This window comes from Passer domesticus, chromosome 10, assembly GCF_036417665.1.
Source record: "Passer domesticus isolate bPasDom1 chromosome 10, bPasDom1.hap1, whole genome shotgun sequence".
NCBI lineage: Eukaryota > Metazoa > Chordata > Aves > Passeriformes > Passeridae > Passer > Passer domesticus.
Genome location: NC_087483.1, coordinates 8,446,967 through 8,464,492, shown reverse-complemented (window position 1 = coordinate 8,464,492; position 17,526 = coordinate 8,446,967). Strand labels below are relative to the sequence as shown.

At 44.9% G+C, this 17,526-nt stretch overlaps 1 protein-coding gene across 18 annotated transcripts in view; it reads right to left on the bottom strand.

Moving 5' to 3' along the window:
* The window catches only part of IKZF2 (IKAROS family zinc finger 2), a 117,426-nt gene that overhangs the window by 52,412 nt on the left and 47,488 nt on the right, over positions 1–17,526 (bottom strand). For 12 of the 18 annotated variants that reach the window (XM_064433621.1, XM_064433608.1, XM_064433606.1 and 9 more), the window contains one exon: positions 2,964–3,230. In XM_064433621.1, coding sequence (XP_064289691.1) covers positions 2,964–3,230 — 267 coding nt within the window. Of the gene's footprint in view, positions 1–2,963; positions 3,231–15,063; positions 15,194–15,304; positions 15,520–15,628; positions 15,722–17,526 lie in introns of those variants that run through there. The other 6 variants (XM_064433613.1, XM_064433622.1, XM_064433617.1 and 3 more) reach the window with 5 other exon arrangements.

Here is a 17,526-nt window from a genome sequence, read left to right as displayed (position 1 = left end):
GACGCTGTGCTTGACACAATCAGCAGTGCTATGGGCTCTGTGAGGGAGGGGCCACAGAACAGAGCATCACCTGGACCACGATCTGAGGGAGGAATGGGCAGTCCCCAGCTTGATCTATCACAGGAAGGGGTAACTGCACACCAGGATCCGAGACGGGACACTGAGCTCACCTACTCTGGCCTCATCCATGACACGGATTATTTTCCTCATCCCTGTGTATCTGTTTGACTGAACTACCATAATCTGGCAGGGAAGACAGCTGCTCTTCAGGAACAAAGGAATAATGGCTGGAGAAATGCCCCTCTCTGTGAATAGCACAGCCAGAGCCCACAGCACAGCTTCTTGCCAAGCCTCAATCCCCTGTGCAAGGAAAGCTGCACTCATCCCAGCACACACACAAATTACAGCCTCTGCTGTGGACCACAGCATTTTGGGTGACTTACATAAAATGCTGACAGGTTTTCGGGGAAGGGAAAAGCACTTCAGTTTCTGCCAATGCAAACAACCGGCCAGATCATGCTCTGGCTGTGTACAGTTAAAGAGGAGAGTAAAGCAGGATTCAGCTCCCAAAACATACTTAAATTGGCTTTGAGAGGTAGGGATGTGCATGCCACTTGGATTAGCTGATAAAGAATGTCATCTGTTTCCACTCACTAGGGACAGCCTCCCTTCTCTCCACCATTCTCCCTTGGGCTGCAAAACCAGACTACCCACAGGTCAGGGCTCATTCCAGAGCTGGGGCCAGCCCATCACACCCCACTGCTGAGGAAGTGGCAATATATTTTAAAATACTGCACTTTATAAGATAGATACCAGCAGTGTGTTAAAAATATGCCTCAAAATCCAGGATGTGGAAATCCAAGCAAACTTCTCCTTCTGTTGTGGACAGCAAAGTAGCAGCATGTATTAAAAAACAAAGTGGAGGGAAAAAAAATCCTCTACAAAATTTGCCGACTGGTTTACCGAGAACAGAGCACCGAGCTGCGCATTAAAAGAAATGCCATTTCTATATGCTTGAAATCATCTGTATAGAACAGCACATCCCAGCTCCTCTGCTCTGATGGGAAAAGAGTCAGAGCTCTCTGAGGAACCAGCAGTAGCCCGAAGGAAAAAGCTACCAGTTATGCAATTGCTGCCCATGCACCCGCAGACGGCCGTCTCGCCCGCACGCAGAGGAGATTTAGTTTCTTTCGCTTTGAATTTACACATCTTTCTTTTAACGTGAAAAAGGCAGCTTGTCTGTTTTCAAAAGATGCACCAGCTATCCAGTATCTCAGAAATTCAGACCACTTAATTAAGTACCTAAATCTAAATTTAGCACGGCTAGTTTAGCTGTTCAAGTTCAAATACATGGACTCTGGTGCACCTACAACACATATGCTCAGATACACGCAAGTGCCAGTGAAAACTTTTCAGGAGGTTGAAAGCTGGAGACTCAGTCTGGTACATTCTTGTTTCTCTTTCCCTCTTCTAGTAAGAGCACGTCAAATTGTTAATCAAGGTTTTGATTCTCCATTTCCCCTCTCATAATTCCTATCTAAAATCATGAGAGCATCATTAACGATACTGCCATGCTTTGCATTACACACTTAGGTCAAGTTTTTATCAATACAACTCATATACAGGAGATTAACTATGTAATATATATTTATTATTCCTCTGTACAGAAATTCTATTGATTTCTTGCCCATCAAGAGCACACTACTGGACTACAAACTACCAGGTTTACAAACGGATTACACGGTCCTTCTTACTCTAAAACTCCACCTTTCTTTTTATATCTTCACAGATCTCAGCCAGTGTGAGTCTCTCACCCCGTTAAATAATAGCAAAGATAAAAGGCAAAATATCCAGAAAATACAAACAACAAGCACCTGCTGAGGCTCCACCACAAAAACCTGTGCTTAACCTTAATAAGATTTAAGCATGTATCCAAAGTTAAGCATATCTTGAAGCCCTTCAGGTGACTTACATGTGCTTAAATCTCATAAAAGTTAAGCACAAGCTTAAGTGCTTTTTTGAATCAAAGGTAGACTGCTGCAAGACCAGACAGCATCATCTTCTAGCACCACCTGTACTTCTGTTGGAGGTGACTGTTGCTCCCACCTGAGGAGTGGGCAGCACAGGGGAGTGAGTACCAGCTTCCTGGGCACACCATTTTACCATATTAGCCTAAATATGGTAAAATATACCCCAGTTTAAGCTCAAGGCCTATTTTTCAAACCACAAAGACCTGCCCAATCAGCATATTGCAGAGGTTCCCTGTGCCTCTTACATTCTCAAACCCACAAAAGCCTGATAAGCTGTTTGGGACTCCAAATGGTAATAAAAATCCAAGTGCTGGGAGAGACCAAGCACTGAAATCTGCCTCCAGAATGGCATTGAGGTGGTGTGGGGGAGCCAGGTGGGTGGCTCAGCTGAGGTGACAGCTGAAGGAGTTGTCACACAAGCAGCAAGCCCACCCTGGCATCAAGATCACTGGGTAATGAGTGTCCCCTCCAGGGTTTGCTCATCCCAGGCCCAGCCACTTCCAAAAGAAGTGTGAGATCCCCAGGAAGCTGCTGCTCTTGTCCACCTGTGAGCACCTCCAATGGAAGAACATCTAAGACTCCTCTTAAAGGCTCAAAAGCTTTGCACTGCACACACACAAACAACAAGACCCACCTGCCCCCGTGCCAGAGAATGACTCCCACCACGGTGCTCCAGTCAAGAACAGTAAGAAAAGCAATTTCCAGACTTTTGCGCTGTTTTTAAGAACAAAAGGCTGGAAATCAAAGTAAAGGAAGCCCCATGCTCACCAGCAAGAGAGCAGCACCACAGTTTGGAAAGCAGGAAGAGAAACAAAACCAGTGAAGCCTATTTTCCCCCTCCCCAGCCTCCTGCTACCCCAAGAACGAAAAGGGAAGAGATAAGAGTTGTCAGGTAACATCAACATCGCCACAGATTTTCTTTCAGCTGCTTACCAGTGTGGCTCCTTTTATGTACCATTAGCACATTGGGCCCAATGCAAACCATGCCACAGACGTCACATTTCAGTTTACCATTCGGAAGCCGGATTCCTCCCTCGCTTGATAGCTCCTGCATCTTTCTGTTATCCACCATCTCGTTACTCCCAATGAAGGGATCTTCCAGGCTGCTTCCTCCATCGTGAGCTCTGATAATATCTTCATGAATCAGGGGCTTCCTGTCAAATTCCTCATCACTTTGCATTTCTAGCTTTACTGAATTTGCTGAAATTAAGAAAAAAAAAATAAAGTTAAACCCATGTATTTTCCACGTTCCCAACTACTAATATCATGATAAACTTTTTACTGTTATCAATATTAAATCACAGCCTTGAAGCTCAAACCATCATGACTCTCATGGTGGTGATGGCATCACAAGTTAAAACCATTTATTTCTTCAAGACTTTGGTTTGGTTTCTTTCAATTCTGAATTTCTACCCCTATTATAAATCTTAAGAACTCGGGTACAGTGTGACCCAGACACCTGCCAAAAGTTGCAGAGATGCAGCAGGATTAAGAACTAACCTCCTGCTTCTCAACTTGAACCACGAGAATTGCCTTCTTCTCAAGGAGCCAAAGCTACAGGAGCAAAGGCCAAAGCCAGAGCTGCTCCTTCCAGGCCTCTCCTGCCCAGTGCCCCGAGAGGCAAGGTTCCCAAAGGCACAGCACAAGGAAACAAAGCAGGACTGTTCCCAACGCAAAGATCTAGTGAAGCCAGGCTTGTGGGCTGTGCCAGTAATCTCCCAATCACCCTGCCTGCACGGACAGGTTCCCTGATGGAGGGGAGACCAGTCTCTGGAGGAGCCTCCAGTGCTTTTTTGCTCCCACCTTCTGATTCATGTCAATGGGACACTGCCAAGGCAAACAGGGCTGCAGCAAAGCCTACACTGCTGGATTATTTATATTTGCAAGAGAAATACGTGCAGTTGAAGAACTTTCACATCTGCCTAGTGAGACTGGCAGGCTCACTGCTGATTTCTGTGATCCTCAGGTGACAGGATAAACCTCTTCTAACCACTGAGAGCTTTGGGATCAGCAAGCCTTTAAAGGAAACAAATGTACCGGGCTTTTTTCACAAAGGGGTGTCAGTGCAGGGGTGTTTTAATCACCAAATGCCCCCATTTCAATGCCTCGAGAGTTGGTCAAACCTGCCAAAAGGCCCATCCCAGAGTCAGAGCCTCCATCCACAGTGTCAGCCAGAAGGCAAGCCCACGTGTCTGTGTCCCTAAGCCTTGATCCTGCTGAGGGTTTTAACAAGGAGGTGATTCAGCCTTCATATCTAAGCAGTCTTTGACCTCTGTACTAAGGCCATTGGCACGAGTGCTGGTGACTGCAGCGGACCTGGAGAAATCTGTGCCCTGGGCCTGCCTGGTGTCACCAAACTCTGGCCACATGTACTCCTTGGCAACCCTGTACATGAACCCAATGACAGAATTATAAGTAAACACTCTGAGGCATCACAGTTTCAAACAGCTGGCCTGGAAATGTCAGAAGAAAAAGCCCTACTATTCAGAGTTCCTCCTTCATCTTCCCCTTCCCAGAAAACACAGGGTTCAGAGACTGATGTTGACACTGCAATTCTAAATCACTGCTGTTACTACCAGGGAAAGCATAATGAACAGAGTAAAGGAATAAGAGAAGAGCAATGGTAAGATGTTTCTTTTTAATCATAAAACTGTTGAAACATCTTCTGCTACTCATCAAGGCACTAATGGGAGCTAAGAAATGAAAAGAGAGTACTGTTATGAGAAAGCCCATCCAGAGCAAGGACACTGCTGCATCAGATCACAGCAGACCTGTATCAGCATAGGCACCGCAATCCAAATGGTCTTTTGTAACTACAAAATATTTGAGTGCATCACTTATAGAAGGGAATTAATATTTTTGTTACCACAGAGGTACATTTATTGTTCTTAAAAGAGTAAAAAAACCAGCCCAAACTGAGAGGTCAGCAAGGACGTGGCCCTAGGCAGAGCCCTGGGGCAGAAACAGGACAAGAGGAGGCAGTTTGCATATGGCAGTGGCAGCACGAGAAGCCATGGGAAGCCATCCTGCCCTGGTGCCAAGCCCAAGTGGCACAGCCACTTCTGACCAGGAGAATCTACCCTTGTGGAGGCTGAGCAGAAAGGAGGAAGAGCAGGAGCTCTGGCAGCTCCGTGGGCTGTCAGGGAGAGAGCTGATGTCCCAGACCCACCTCCCCATGGCAAGCACACACTGGTGATTTATGGACAGCCCACTTTCAAAGTGAAGGAATGGCAGTTCCCTCTAATAATAGCAGCCTTTCGGGGCATTCAGCAAGTCTGAGAATGAAGCCCAAAGAAACGGTTCGCTGGCTTTAGGAGCAGGATTTAATACACTCGGCCACACAAGTAGCTACAGCAGAGCCAGAAATAGTGCCCTGGGCTCCTCATCTAAAAGCCCAGGTTGCTGCCACGAGCCTGCACGCTGTCCTGGCACAGTACTGCACAAAATATCCAAAACCACATCCCAACTGTGCGCATTTACATGTACTCACATGAGAAAGTCTTGGATTTAAGTGTCTTCTTACGTATATAAATTTTTGTCTGTTTCTCTGATTTGGAGTAATAAACACTTGAGTGCAGTTAGTGCTGAGCGCCACGACTTCCCATTCACAGCTGTGGAGCTCTGCCTGCTCAGCACACATGAGAACAAGGCTGGGAGAGCTTACAAATGGGAAGACCACTTACTTTATTCTCCTTCCCCTAGCACTTCTTTCTGCTGAATGACGCTTTCATGCAACAGGATAAGCAGCACAACCAAGCGGCACGAGCCGTTTGCTGAAGCACAGCCTCCCCACACACACCGAGCTCACAAAGCCCAAGGAATTCAAGCTGCATCCTTCAAAACATCCCAGCTATTCCACGAGCTGTGCAGGCTGCTTGTTCCTCCTCCTTCCCTCACCTTCATGCTCACTGCCATTTTCAGAAACTCTCTGCTAGCTGTGGAAAGGTTTCCTCCAGCTGGGACCAGGTCTCCAAGGAGGGGAGCAGGGATCTCCTCGGCTCGTTGCTAATCAGGTCATCTCCTCTGCCTTACATCATTTGGGGTGTATATATCAGGCTGTGTGGCAGCTTGCAAACAAACAGGCACTTAAATTGCATATAGTTTGTTTTCTCTGTTCTCAGCCAGCCTCAGAAGCTGCAATCATTTAGTAGTGGCACTGTCTTTGTTTTCACCTACAGCACTGAGGGAGCACAATGAACTCTGCTGCAAAGGAAAAATAAATGTTCGAGGGATGTTGATGGCTATCCCTGCACCATACACAAGGCCCCACATCAAATTTCACCGTGTGTTCCCTTGCCTTTCTTGTTCACATGCTTGATAAAAGCATAAATAAGTAAATGGATTTTGTTGGGTTTTTTTTTAACTTCTTGGGACATTCCTAAAAAAAAAAAAAAAAATTACAGCAAAAGAGATAGCAGGGATAAAACTGTAATCCAGCTCACTGCAAAAGCATGAACTTGAAGTCAAACCATTTCCCTCCAGCTAATATACATTCCTTCTACTTTTTCCAGTCTGGCAAAACACCTTGTGGGGAAAAACATATGACAAGCACCACAAAAGCTTCTACTTGGGAATACGAAGCTAATGGCACGTATTCTCCAGTCCACACATTAACGTTGCTTTCTTTTTTATTTTTCTTTTTTTTGTTTTGGTGGGTTGGGTTTTTATTCTTTCCTTTTGTTCAGCACATAAATCAGCTGATCCTGAATCATACTTTATCCTGAGTGGCCAAATTGAATACAATTATTGTTAATGTCTCATAAGTGCCAATTAAACTCCAATTCCCTGTTAAACAGTTTCCTGGGAACTTTTCAGTACAAAAATATTTCCTTCACCCACAAATTAGTGTGGCTACAAACCAGAAGTTGGAAGGTCCACCTAAAAAAACCATTCCTGGTATTTCATCCTCTGTCATGGAAATTTTTTCCCTCAACGTGAGATGGGGAAAAAAAAAACCTTCTGTCTTGCTGAGAGATTTGATCCTCAGGTGGAGCATAAATGAAAGCAAAGTCTTAAGCAAGCAACAAGAGTGCAATTCCCACTAAGAAACAAAATTCCTCCTGTCACACAGCGGGGAGAAGGCAGCAGGACTGTAGCCCTCTGTCTCCTCTGCTGTCTGCTGTCCTAGGTCAATGCTTATTTTGTCTGTGGCCTTGGAAAGCCAGGCTGGCCGCTGTCACCGAGGGTTTGTGGTCCCCAGCTGGAGGCTGGCCCTTCCTGGCAGCAGCCATGCACCACCAGCCCCTTCCTGCTACCCCCAGAGCAGCAGCAAGTCAAGTCAGACCCCTCAAGGCCTCCCACACCTCTTCCCCTATCCCCTTTCTCTCACCAGCAGCAAACAAAGCGTTGGCCCAGCCTCAGATATTCATCCTTGAGGAGGCAAAATTCAAACCTGCCGCCCCCGAGGAGCCTTGGATGGCTCTGTGGGCGAGCACAGCAAAGGACATTCACAGACACAAGGTGTTCCCTAACCAAAGGGGCCAGAGAGTGGCTGCCAGGTGAGGCACCAGCAGTCCCAGGGTCTGCTCCAGGTTCCCTCCAGAACACAACAAAAAGCAGCATTCAAAGCCTGGACGACGTGCCTGTCTTTACACACAGTTGAAAAGAAATTATGAAATTGTTACTTCCCTCTGGAAAACGAGGCACAATGACAGGCAGCTACAGCACAGCCTTGTGCATATTGTGCTGTCAGTGGTCAGTGACACCATCTATTTTAATCATGCACTGCTCCTAGGCAGTGGATTAATGACATTGCTAATTGGCAGCTACAGACAAATAGAAAATGACCCAGTTTCTAACAGGTTTTGAACCCAATTCTTACACATTACAAGCCCTGGAGTTGGTGTGTCCCTATACTATTAAAGTCCCTGTTTCTACACTATCAAAAGCACTCAGCAAGGGTGAGTGTAATACAGTTAATTTTAAGAACCAGAATGGCAAACCGATGAGTGTTTTGTAAAATGAAAATTAAAGGAGGAGGGGGGAGAACCCTTCTGTCTTGATGGATTTTGAAAGTTCAAGGTAGGGGATGCCAGAAGTTGGAAACAATGATCCCTGGCTCTTGTTCAGTCTAAGAGCACTCTGGTAGCAAAAAGGGTCCTTAAAGAGGGTGTTTACATCACTCCAGAAGTGTAGTGAGACTTTAATGCATGTTCAAACATACTTTCCTCCTGAAATAGTACAAAATAGTCTTGGGTGAAAGAAAACTTAATCTTTGAGTTTCTTGTTGCTGATAGAATTTGGGCCTTAGTTAATGACTCTTTTCAAGTTCATTTCAACTTAATTGTGAGCTATTAAATGTGTAAACAAGGGAGTACCAGCAAGTCTCCCCTTTTTAAAAATGCACACACACAAGGGGTGAGAATGCCAGCCAAGCAGTGGCAGAGCAGGGCACAGAATTGGCTCTGTTGTCACCTCACAGCCTCAAAGTACTTAGCCAACAGGTTGACATTAAAAAGCAAACAGCTTTAGCAAACACTATTTAGTTCCTGAGAAGTGAGCAGGTCCCCCCTTCTCCTGAGGAGCAGGCATCACTCCAAAGCTGTGATGTTGAGGAATAAGCACAGTGAGATCTGCTCAAGACATCTGCTGCTCAGGAGAAAGGAAGATGTCTCTCCAAAGGCACCTGTGGGCAGTGCTGTCCTTCCAACACTGAAATGGAAGATGTTTCAGTCAAGGGTTAGAAAGGTGTGTTTCAAAGGAGCCAGTTTTGCTCTCACAGTAGATTGAAGCTTTCTGGAGGCTTAGAGAGAAGTGAAGCTGAATCTGAATGGAACAAATGAGGGTGAATGTCACCTGCAAAGAGGGAAATTACCCAACTCTTTTCTTGACTCGAGTACCAAAACGTGCGATCATGGACGTTCCCAATGCTGGATGTCAAATTTGTTTATTGCAAGCCCCAAAGATTTCGCTTTTGGCCACTGAGCCAGGGCAATGGTGGATGGTGATACCATCTTGTCATGAGTGACCTCTGCAGGGTTCTGTTCATTCACAACAGTTCGAGCAAACCAAATAGTTCACAACTAATAAAAAAGAGGAAGGAATGTTTCAGAAACTTTGTGCCGAGTCCTTTTCTGCATGCCACAAACGGGATTCTTCAAGCCCACAAGGAGGTGCTTAATGCGCCAGAAATTCAGTGAGAACTGATCGGCTTATTTAGGGATCCTTAGAAATTTTTAGTTTTCACATTGAAGAATCTCAGTTTAAGCCTGCTACCTCTGAAGTCAATTTAAACTCTCACTAAATGCAACAGAAGACTTATTTCATCTCTTCTGGAGGTGGTATGTGCAGTAAGTGTAGACTAACAGGTCTGTTACACCCAAGTTTAGTTTAAATTAGGATGCTGTTGCATAGCTAAGCCAAGCTTCAGTCAGGTTTTAGCTGACACAAACTGTGGTTGCCATCCTCCCTCAATCCCCACCCCTTCCATCTTTCATACTGGCACCAGTGATCGTGGAATTGGATGCTACACCAACCTAGTTGAAAACCAACCTTCCTGAGAAAAACCAACCCTTTTCAGCTGGATCAGGCTCCTGACCAGCTGTACTGAGCTACCACAACAATCAGCAGTGCCCCAGATGTCACCACACACTTTCAGCAGCAATGGTTCTAAATCACCAGCTGGCTTCTCCCAACCCAGCTCTCCAGGGCCAGACACAAGGAGTGAAGACTGAAGCACTATAATGTGTGAAACAACTTTTAAGCTCAAATGACCACATAAGCTTATGCAAATATGAAGCTGAAAAGACCACAGTTACAGTTGGAAGGGCTCTGATTTAAGCAAACAGCGTCCCAGCAAGAGCAGCATTAAGAACTGAGATCTCTTTTCTATCACAGGGCCCAATTTTGATGGTTTCAGTGACACACATACCAGAAATGTTTTGAGCCAGCAAGGTCACATTCAGTGAGATTCCTGCTGAAGTCCAAAGGCTGGGACACTGAGTAGAGAGTTCCCTGGTGTAAGCAAGCATGGCAGTACCTAGCCCAGAATCTGCCCCAGATGCCCAGCCTTCAGGCATGACTGTTTGCTCACCACAAGTCACCCATGCTGCATACCTCCATCTGGCAAGAGTATGAAATCCTAATTGAATATATATGATTGCTCAGTGTCGCAAGATTCCTCTCCAGAAAGACCTCAGGCCAAATTTCACCCACAAATGCATCTACGCAAGCGGCACTTACACAAGCTGGAGTCGTGTATTCATATCCCAGGGTAGGAAAAGTACTCCTGATGACCCAGCCTCCCCCTCCCTTTGTGCCTGTACTTACAAAGTAATAGAGTGCAACAAATAGTGTGCTTAACATAATACAGGGTTTCTGCCAATTCCCTATAGGTGCAAGGAGGAGCTTCCCTTTCCAATTCCCCCATCCCTCTTGCAGGACCAGAACCTGATCCCTGTGTAAGAGGAGTGAACACAGCAAAACTCTGTTCCTAGCTGCTGCCCCCTCTACAGATGCTCAAGCTAATTCAGATGATAGTCTTGGACTCATGGATTTTTCCCTAAGGTCAAACTAGTAGCAATTGTTGGATATATCTTTATATCCAACATATTGTTCTGCCTTTTCTTTTTTTCTCTCCCTGTTTTGATGGGGTGAGAGGCAGCAGGATGTTTCTTTTACCTCTTTTGCTGTTGTACAAGATGTGGTTTTTTTTTTTGAAACTTCATCTGGCAAATTATGTCTTTCCACAAGACCTGCCCAGCCCTTGTGCTCCCCTGCTCTCTCCTGCTGCATGCTGCAGCCACGGGGACTTAGTGCCTTTGTGTGAATGATTTCCCACTTGTTTTGGAGGGGCAGGTGATGCAGGGGGCAGTGGTGCCCAGCAGGTGTTCTCCAGGCCCCTTCCATTGTGCAGCCCCATGTCCCAGTGGCTGTGCAGTGCAGGAGGCAGGTCTGGTGCTGTGGGTGGTCTCTCTTTCCCTCGCTGACCTAAAGCAAGTCTCTTACTGTCTGCAATGTGTACATTAAATACTGTCAGCCTCCTCTCCTACCACAGCTCTTCTTTACTTCAGTAGAGCTATTTCTGATGCACACAGAAAAGCAGAGAGAGGAGGAAAAATAAAGGCTCAGTCCTGTAGTGAACCACGCTGTCTCTCAAAACATGAAACCATGAACACTTTTTTAAGACCAGTTCAGATTCTAATGAGGGAGCAGAAGAAACACTCATTGAGGAGTGACACAACATTCACCCCTAAGAGGCTACTGAGAGCTCTATATGGTACAAAAACTAGAAGTTTGTAATGAAAAATGCTGACAAACTACAGCTATATATGGATCATCCCTTATAAACAAAAATAAAGTGATTGATAACATCCATTTACCAAAACCTTATTGGCTCACTGATTGTTTTCTCTGCTTCTTAAAAAGTGCAGGACTTCCTAAAATGCTTTCCAGCACACACAAAGGGTAGTAATTATAACAGTAATGATTACTTCTTTTATAAGGAACTTTCCATTCGGAAATCAACACTATATTTGAAAATACATCAGAAGATATTGTTTGAAGCCAGTGGAATCACTTCTCTGGGTCAGAACCTTGCTTCATTTCTGGCATTTTTACCACTAAAGACATTATCTTAAATCAGCGAAAGGCTTTCATTACCAAGTTATATATCATCATTCACAGGTTTCAGGAAAAGTTTTATTTATCTATCATTATATAAACTCTAAATCATCTTAATGCAACCTGACCTAGCTGTGTCCTCCTCCTCTAAATAAGGCACCTCCCCAACTCATCAACCCATGGAAAATTATAGGATAAGCACCTGCCACAAAAATATTTTCTGTCTTTGTCATTTATTGTAAAAAGCAGACGAACAACAAAACCTGTTTTTATTTGAGGCAGAGCCTTGTCTGCACCCTGGGAGGCAGGTGGCTGCTGCAAAGCCATGGGCAGGTCCCCAGGTCTGTGTGCAGCTCTGGATCTCTGCAAACGCCTGAGCACAGAGATTTCTCCCACTGCTGGGCTGGGTCCTGTGTGAGTAAAGGAAATAAAAGGGAAAGCAGCTCTGCCTAAGCACAGTAGGACTACACAATGCTGAAGGAGACCTCTTAAAAGCCAGTGTCTTTGTAAATGCTGATTTCTGTCAGCGTGGTGCTGCTTTGAAATGTGTATTTTTACCCGAGGCAGCTAAAGAAAAAAAATTGGATGTCCTTACGTGGTTTATTTATTTATTTTTAATTATTTGAGATAGCAGAGGAGGATGAGGATTTAGGGATCTGGAAATACCTGCTCACAGTTCAGAGATCCCAGCAGTACTGAGTTCAGCCCATTAAGGCAGAAATCAGAGCACAGAAATTCACCCATATCTCAAGATGCACATGAAAGGGCTGCTCCAAGAGCCACATGGTATGTTACAAGGATGGCAGCATCTGGTTTAGCCCCTTAAGTTTTCCAAATGTAAAGGACAGTAGAGTTTATAGACATTTTCCATTTTCATAAGTCACTTCAAGAATCCAAATCTGTTTAAACTCAAATTTTAATACACTAAAAACAGGGGGAGGGTATCTCTGCTGCCTCCTTCCCACAACTTAAAACACACCAGCTATTAAAGCAGCAAGACATTTAAATGACTATTCATTCTGATTTTTTTTTAAAGCAGTGCTAGGCTTTCACCTGTATCATTATTATGTAGGCAGTGACAGATGGCAATGGAAAAATATAAAATAACTCTTAGAGTATTAACTTTTTTCAGTACCGTATGTGTCAGATTCTTTAGCATAAATAAATGGCATTACACAGTCTCATTAAATCTATACATCTGTGTAGTAACTTGCAATTTATGGATATTTTCTGACACAATGTTCAAACCAACAGGTTTAGCTCACATGTTTCTTTTCTCACCATGCCATCTCCAAGTCACCAGAAAAGCAAACAAAAGCAAAACCCTACACTAAATATTCCTGAAGAATTCTATGAGAAGATTTGCTATTCATCATCTACATACATTTAAAAGAAAGAGAAGGGAAGAGAGCTGTGGGATCATGGAAGAAAGGGGATGGAAAGAGTTGGCAAGTAAAACATACAATTAGGCACCTAAAATTTACATCTTTAGTGAGTAAGGAATGACTCCCCAAGTTAGATTAAAACAATAGGGACACAAACAGGGACATTTTCTCCTATTGCCCACGGAAGCACAAAAAACCAGAGCAGCCCGGAGCCCCCGTGGACTGCAGTGCCCAGACAGAGCAGCAACTGCAGGACTGAAGGCTGGGCTGGAACAGCTCAGGCTGCTGAGGAGCTCCAGCCATCAGCGAGCACATGGAAAGGTGTGCCAGTGCCTCTGAGCACCACTCACCATTATCCAGGGGAGTCAGGGAGTTAGAGACATGACAGCTGTGTACTCTGAAGGATCTGATACTTCCTCAGGCCCTTCCCAAACATGTCCCATAAACTCAGCTGCTCCATGGGATGTCCAACCACCCCACAGAGCCACAGGCTCTGGTGGATAGTGGAAGGAGTTCTTGCTTCTGCAGCCTGGATTACAGGGGGACAGCAAGGACACTGCACCTCCTGGGACAGAGCCCTGAGGAAGGAGGGATGGCAGGAGAGGGCTGGATTGTACACACCTGGGAGCACTCCCAGGCCCACCTTCATTCATCCTTGAACAGGAGCAGGGCAGCTCCTTGAACAGGAGAGGACATCACAGCTGCTCTAGCCCCAGTTAAAAAGACTCTTTTTGGGCAATAAGTTGTGTTTGGGAGCTCTCCCTTTAACACAAGAGCCCGCTGGTCCAGGCTGGTGGAACAGGATGCAGCACCACTTGCTGTTACCAAACATTTATTAAAGATGTCAACAAAAGATAAAAATCTGTAAATAGAGCTGCAGTCACAGAACATGGAGACCAGCAGCCCTGCAACCTCAGTCCCCGTGGCTGTGCTTCAAGAGGTACCTCCCCTTTCAACTCCTTTGGAGATGTTCTCCCAAGGGCTGCAAGGGATCTGGGGAGCTGCTCACTGAGTATCAATGAACACTCCTGCCTGAACACCAAGTCACACCTTAGACAAACTCAAACCCAGGTGACACATTAGCAGTGGAAAGATGAAATCTGGCATTAGCAGCAACTCCTGCACGTCACACCCTTTTGTCTGCTTGGGTAAAGGATCTGTTGGGAGCTATTTATGGACTGGCTCTTTTCCTCTAGGAGGAGCTGGTATTTCTGCCTAAAATTAAGATGGCTTGACACTTCCTACGATGAGGCCCTGTTTTTTACTTGCTTATCACTTTGCCAAAAACAAGTAAGGCTGAAATGTATAGACAATATTTTAATTTTGTGAGTGTGTGCAAAACTGAAAATCAAAACAGTTGAACTGGCTCTGACAAAGAGGTCAGAGAAACCACTACCCCTGGTTCTTCGTGTTCAGGTCAGGTGATCCACAATCAGCCAAAATAACAAAGCCTGCTTTCCTACGGATTTGTACCCACAGCCTCGTTCAAGCCCTCTTGCCTTCCAGGAAGCCCAGTTTGGGTACCTGCTGCCAAACAGAGTGAGGACTTTTAAGTTCCACTCGTCTTTCCCCTCACTCATGAGGATCAGCAATCCCGAGAGATCCCCTGACCATGCAACTTCATCTCATGGGTACACTTCTACTGCGTCAGTTCAAGGAAAGTCAGACCCAGGGACAAAACATCACTGACACGACTTACTTCGGTTTTGAGGACAGGTCATGTGCATTTAAAAATCGTTACTCACTGCAATGAAAAGAAGGGGGAAAAAAGAAGAAAAGGGGAAAGAAATTGGCATCCTAAGAGGCTCACTAAAGCTCTTTAAAGTGCATAATTCCATCATCATACTGTACATAGCACACGATCTCTGAGGGGTAATTATCCATGGATTGGAAGGCAGTGTGAATACACACACAGTCAATATGATGTGCTTGCTGCTGCTTCTCTTTTTTTTTTTCTTCCTTTTTTTTTAAAATCAATTTTAATTGTTGTGGATCTATTTCTGCTAATAAAAGAGAGTGAACTGATTCTGGTCGGATAGATTTCTGGATACGGAAAATGAGTGAGCAAAACATGTGAGAGTACTTACTGTATTACCAGAAATATTTATAAATGGCTCTTCCCTCCCTCAGCTGGCAGAATATCAAAGCACTGAGGAAGCAGCACGGATGGCTTCTGAAGGGATGGAGAAAGGAAAGGTCCACTCCTCCATCAGCAGCCTGGGAAAACAATGCCACAGAGCTTCAGCAGAAGCCCAGGCGGGAACTGCTCTAACAGCAACACCTCCCCTCTTGTTAAGGGGCGAGCACTCCTGTGAGGGCAAACTGTACCAGAAAGGATCACAAATGAGCCCCTACAGGGAATATATAATGTGTCTGCTGGGTTGGAACAATACATGAACTGGAGACCCAAGGTTTTTTGTAACTGTGATTCCCAGGAATGTCAGTCATTCCAGCTGAGGACAATCATCTTCTCTGAAGGCTTGATGCCTCCACATACCAAGCTCAGCCCAGACTCTTCAGGCTTGACAGTAGTGAAACATTCCCTGTAAAACACAGCACTATCACAATGCATTCATTAGCTGAATTAGTATCAGCATAATAAAAACGTGGAGACAAGCACGTTTACCAAGAGCACCTACAAATCACCCCTACCCTTGCATGAGAACCTGGATCTCCTGCAAGAGGGGTTCCTGCAGAGGTACACACTACACACACAGCAGTACCCTGCAGATTCCTTGCAGGGACATGTGCCTTTGTGAACTCCCACCCGCACGCAGCCCAACCTTCTAGAACTGGATTAACCAAACACACACTCTGAACTTTGTCTAAAGTCACGATTTGTTTCCATGTATCCCGCTTGTGTGGACTGCAGGATTTCCTGGGGGAGATGAGCACCCTGTTGGCAGCTGTGCTCCCAGCTGTCCCCACCCTGCTCTCCATTCCCAGTGGTGGAGGACTACAATAAGGTGCACCAATTCCCAAGTTGGCCTGTGCATGTGAAAATGCCTGGGGGTCCTGATTCAGTGCAATACTTAGGCAATCACTGATCTTTAATGTTAAAGTCAACAGGATCTCGGTACATCCATAGGTAATTACATGGATTCATCACTGGGCTGAGCAAGCATGTTCCAGCTCACAAAAGCAACGAAAGGACAACGTGCAGGAAGAACGAAAAGCCTTCAGGAAAGGATTAGCAGTGTCACAAGTTAAACATCTCCTCCCTGATGACATACAGGATCGGGTCAACTGTGCAGGCAAGCGAGAATGCTGTAGCATGAAGTCACAAATGGTACAGCCTGCTCACTCTGCTGCCTGTAGTAGCTCCGCAGGTAACGAATACAGAATACTAATGTACAATAAGCAATACTTTAATAGCTCTACTCTGTAAAAGAGGTAAGCATTTTTCAGTGTTTAACTGCACATCATTGCTATTCCAGATCTCCTACTTGGCTGTTTTAACCTACCTAGCAAATTTAAGTGTAAGAAATAACAATAAACCTCTCTGTAATCAACCCCTGAAACCCTGTAACTCTTGCTTTACGGTTCTAAAAACCATAACCTAGGAGGGCTATAACCTAATAGTGAGATGTTGTCATTAACTGGCTACTGAATTACAACAAATAATGTGGAATGACCTGAGCAGCAACTCCACCCTACCATTTAAAAAATAGATTGTTACCTATTTGGTGACAATATGAACACATCTCATTTGTATAGTACTAAGCAACCTGACACTAGTTATGACCAATCTTAGGCTTTAAAAAAAAAGGCATTATTTAAGAATCATCTTAATCCACACTAAATATACAAGTTCTTCAGATGATTATGTCTTCTCATAAGTACAGGAAATATTAAGAATTTACAGTAGGCCATTTGAGTCCCCCTCATTTACAGCAGGCAGAAAGTAGTCCAGCACCTGCTGAAATAATTGCCAAGCAAGGAAAAGATAAAGATATAAAGCAAATTTATCGGCTGTCTAGCAGACTTTATTTCAATTTTCCCTTGTCACATTCCCATCAAGTGCATGTACCTGCACAATTCTAGTTGTGAAGGCTACAGTCACAGCCATGTTCGATTCAACTACCCCTGTGCCAAATCTGATCCGAGGGGCTCAGGAAGGCAGTGTGAGTACTCCCAGGAGAGATAAATAATTTTATATATCAAATGCCACGCTTCATTTGTCTGCTTGCATGTGCACAGAGAGCTCATTGACTTCTTTTAAAGTTCTGGAACACTCACAACCACCTTTATTCGTGCATATATGCTAAAGACTCTTTGCACAAGTGACTTGCTCATATAACAATGCCTTGTTACTACTCTGTTGCCAGGTTTCTGGCCTGGGGCTTTGGGATCAGCAGCTTCCTTCAAGATATCATCAACAGGGGATTCTCACTCCAGGGTAAGAATAAAGCATTTACCATGAGGCAGGGCCTGAGATGTTTAAAACTTGGAGATTTATTTCAGGCAGCTGCACCCCGCACACACGGAGGTGGAATATTCCAGTCTCCAACTTGCAGTTCTGGTAGGAGACACAGGGAAAACAGAGTGTT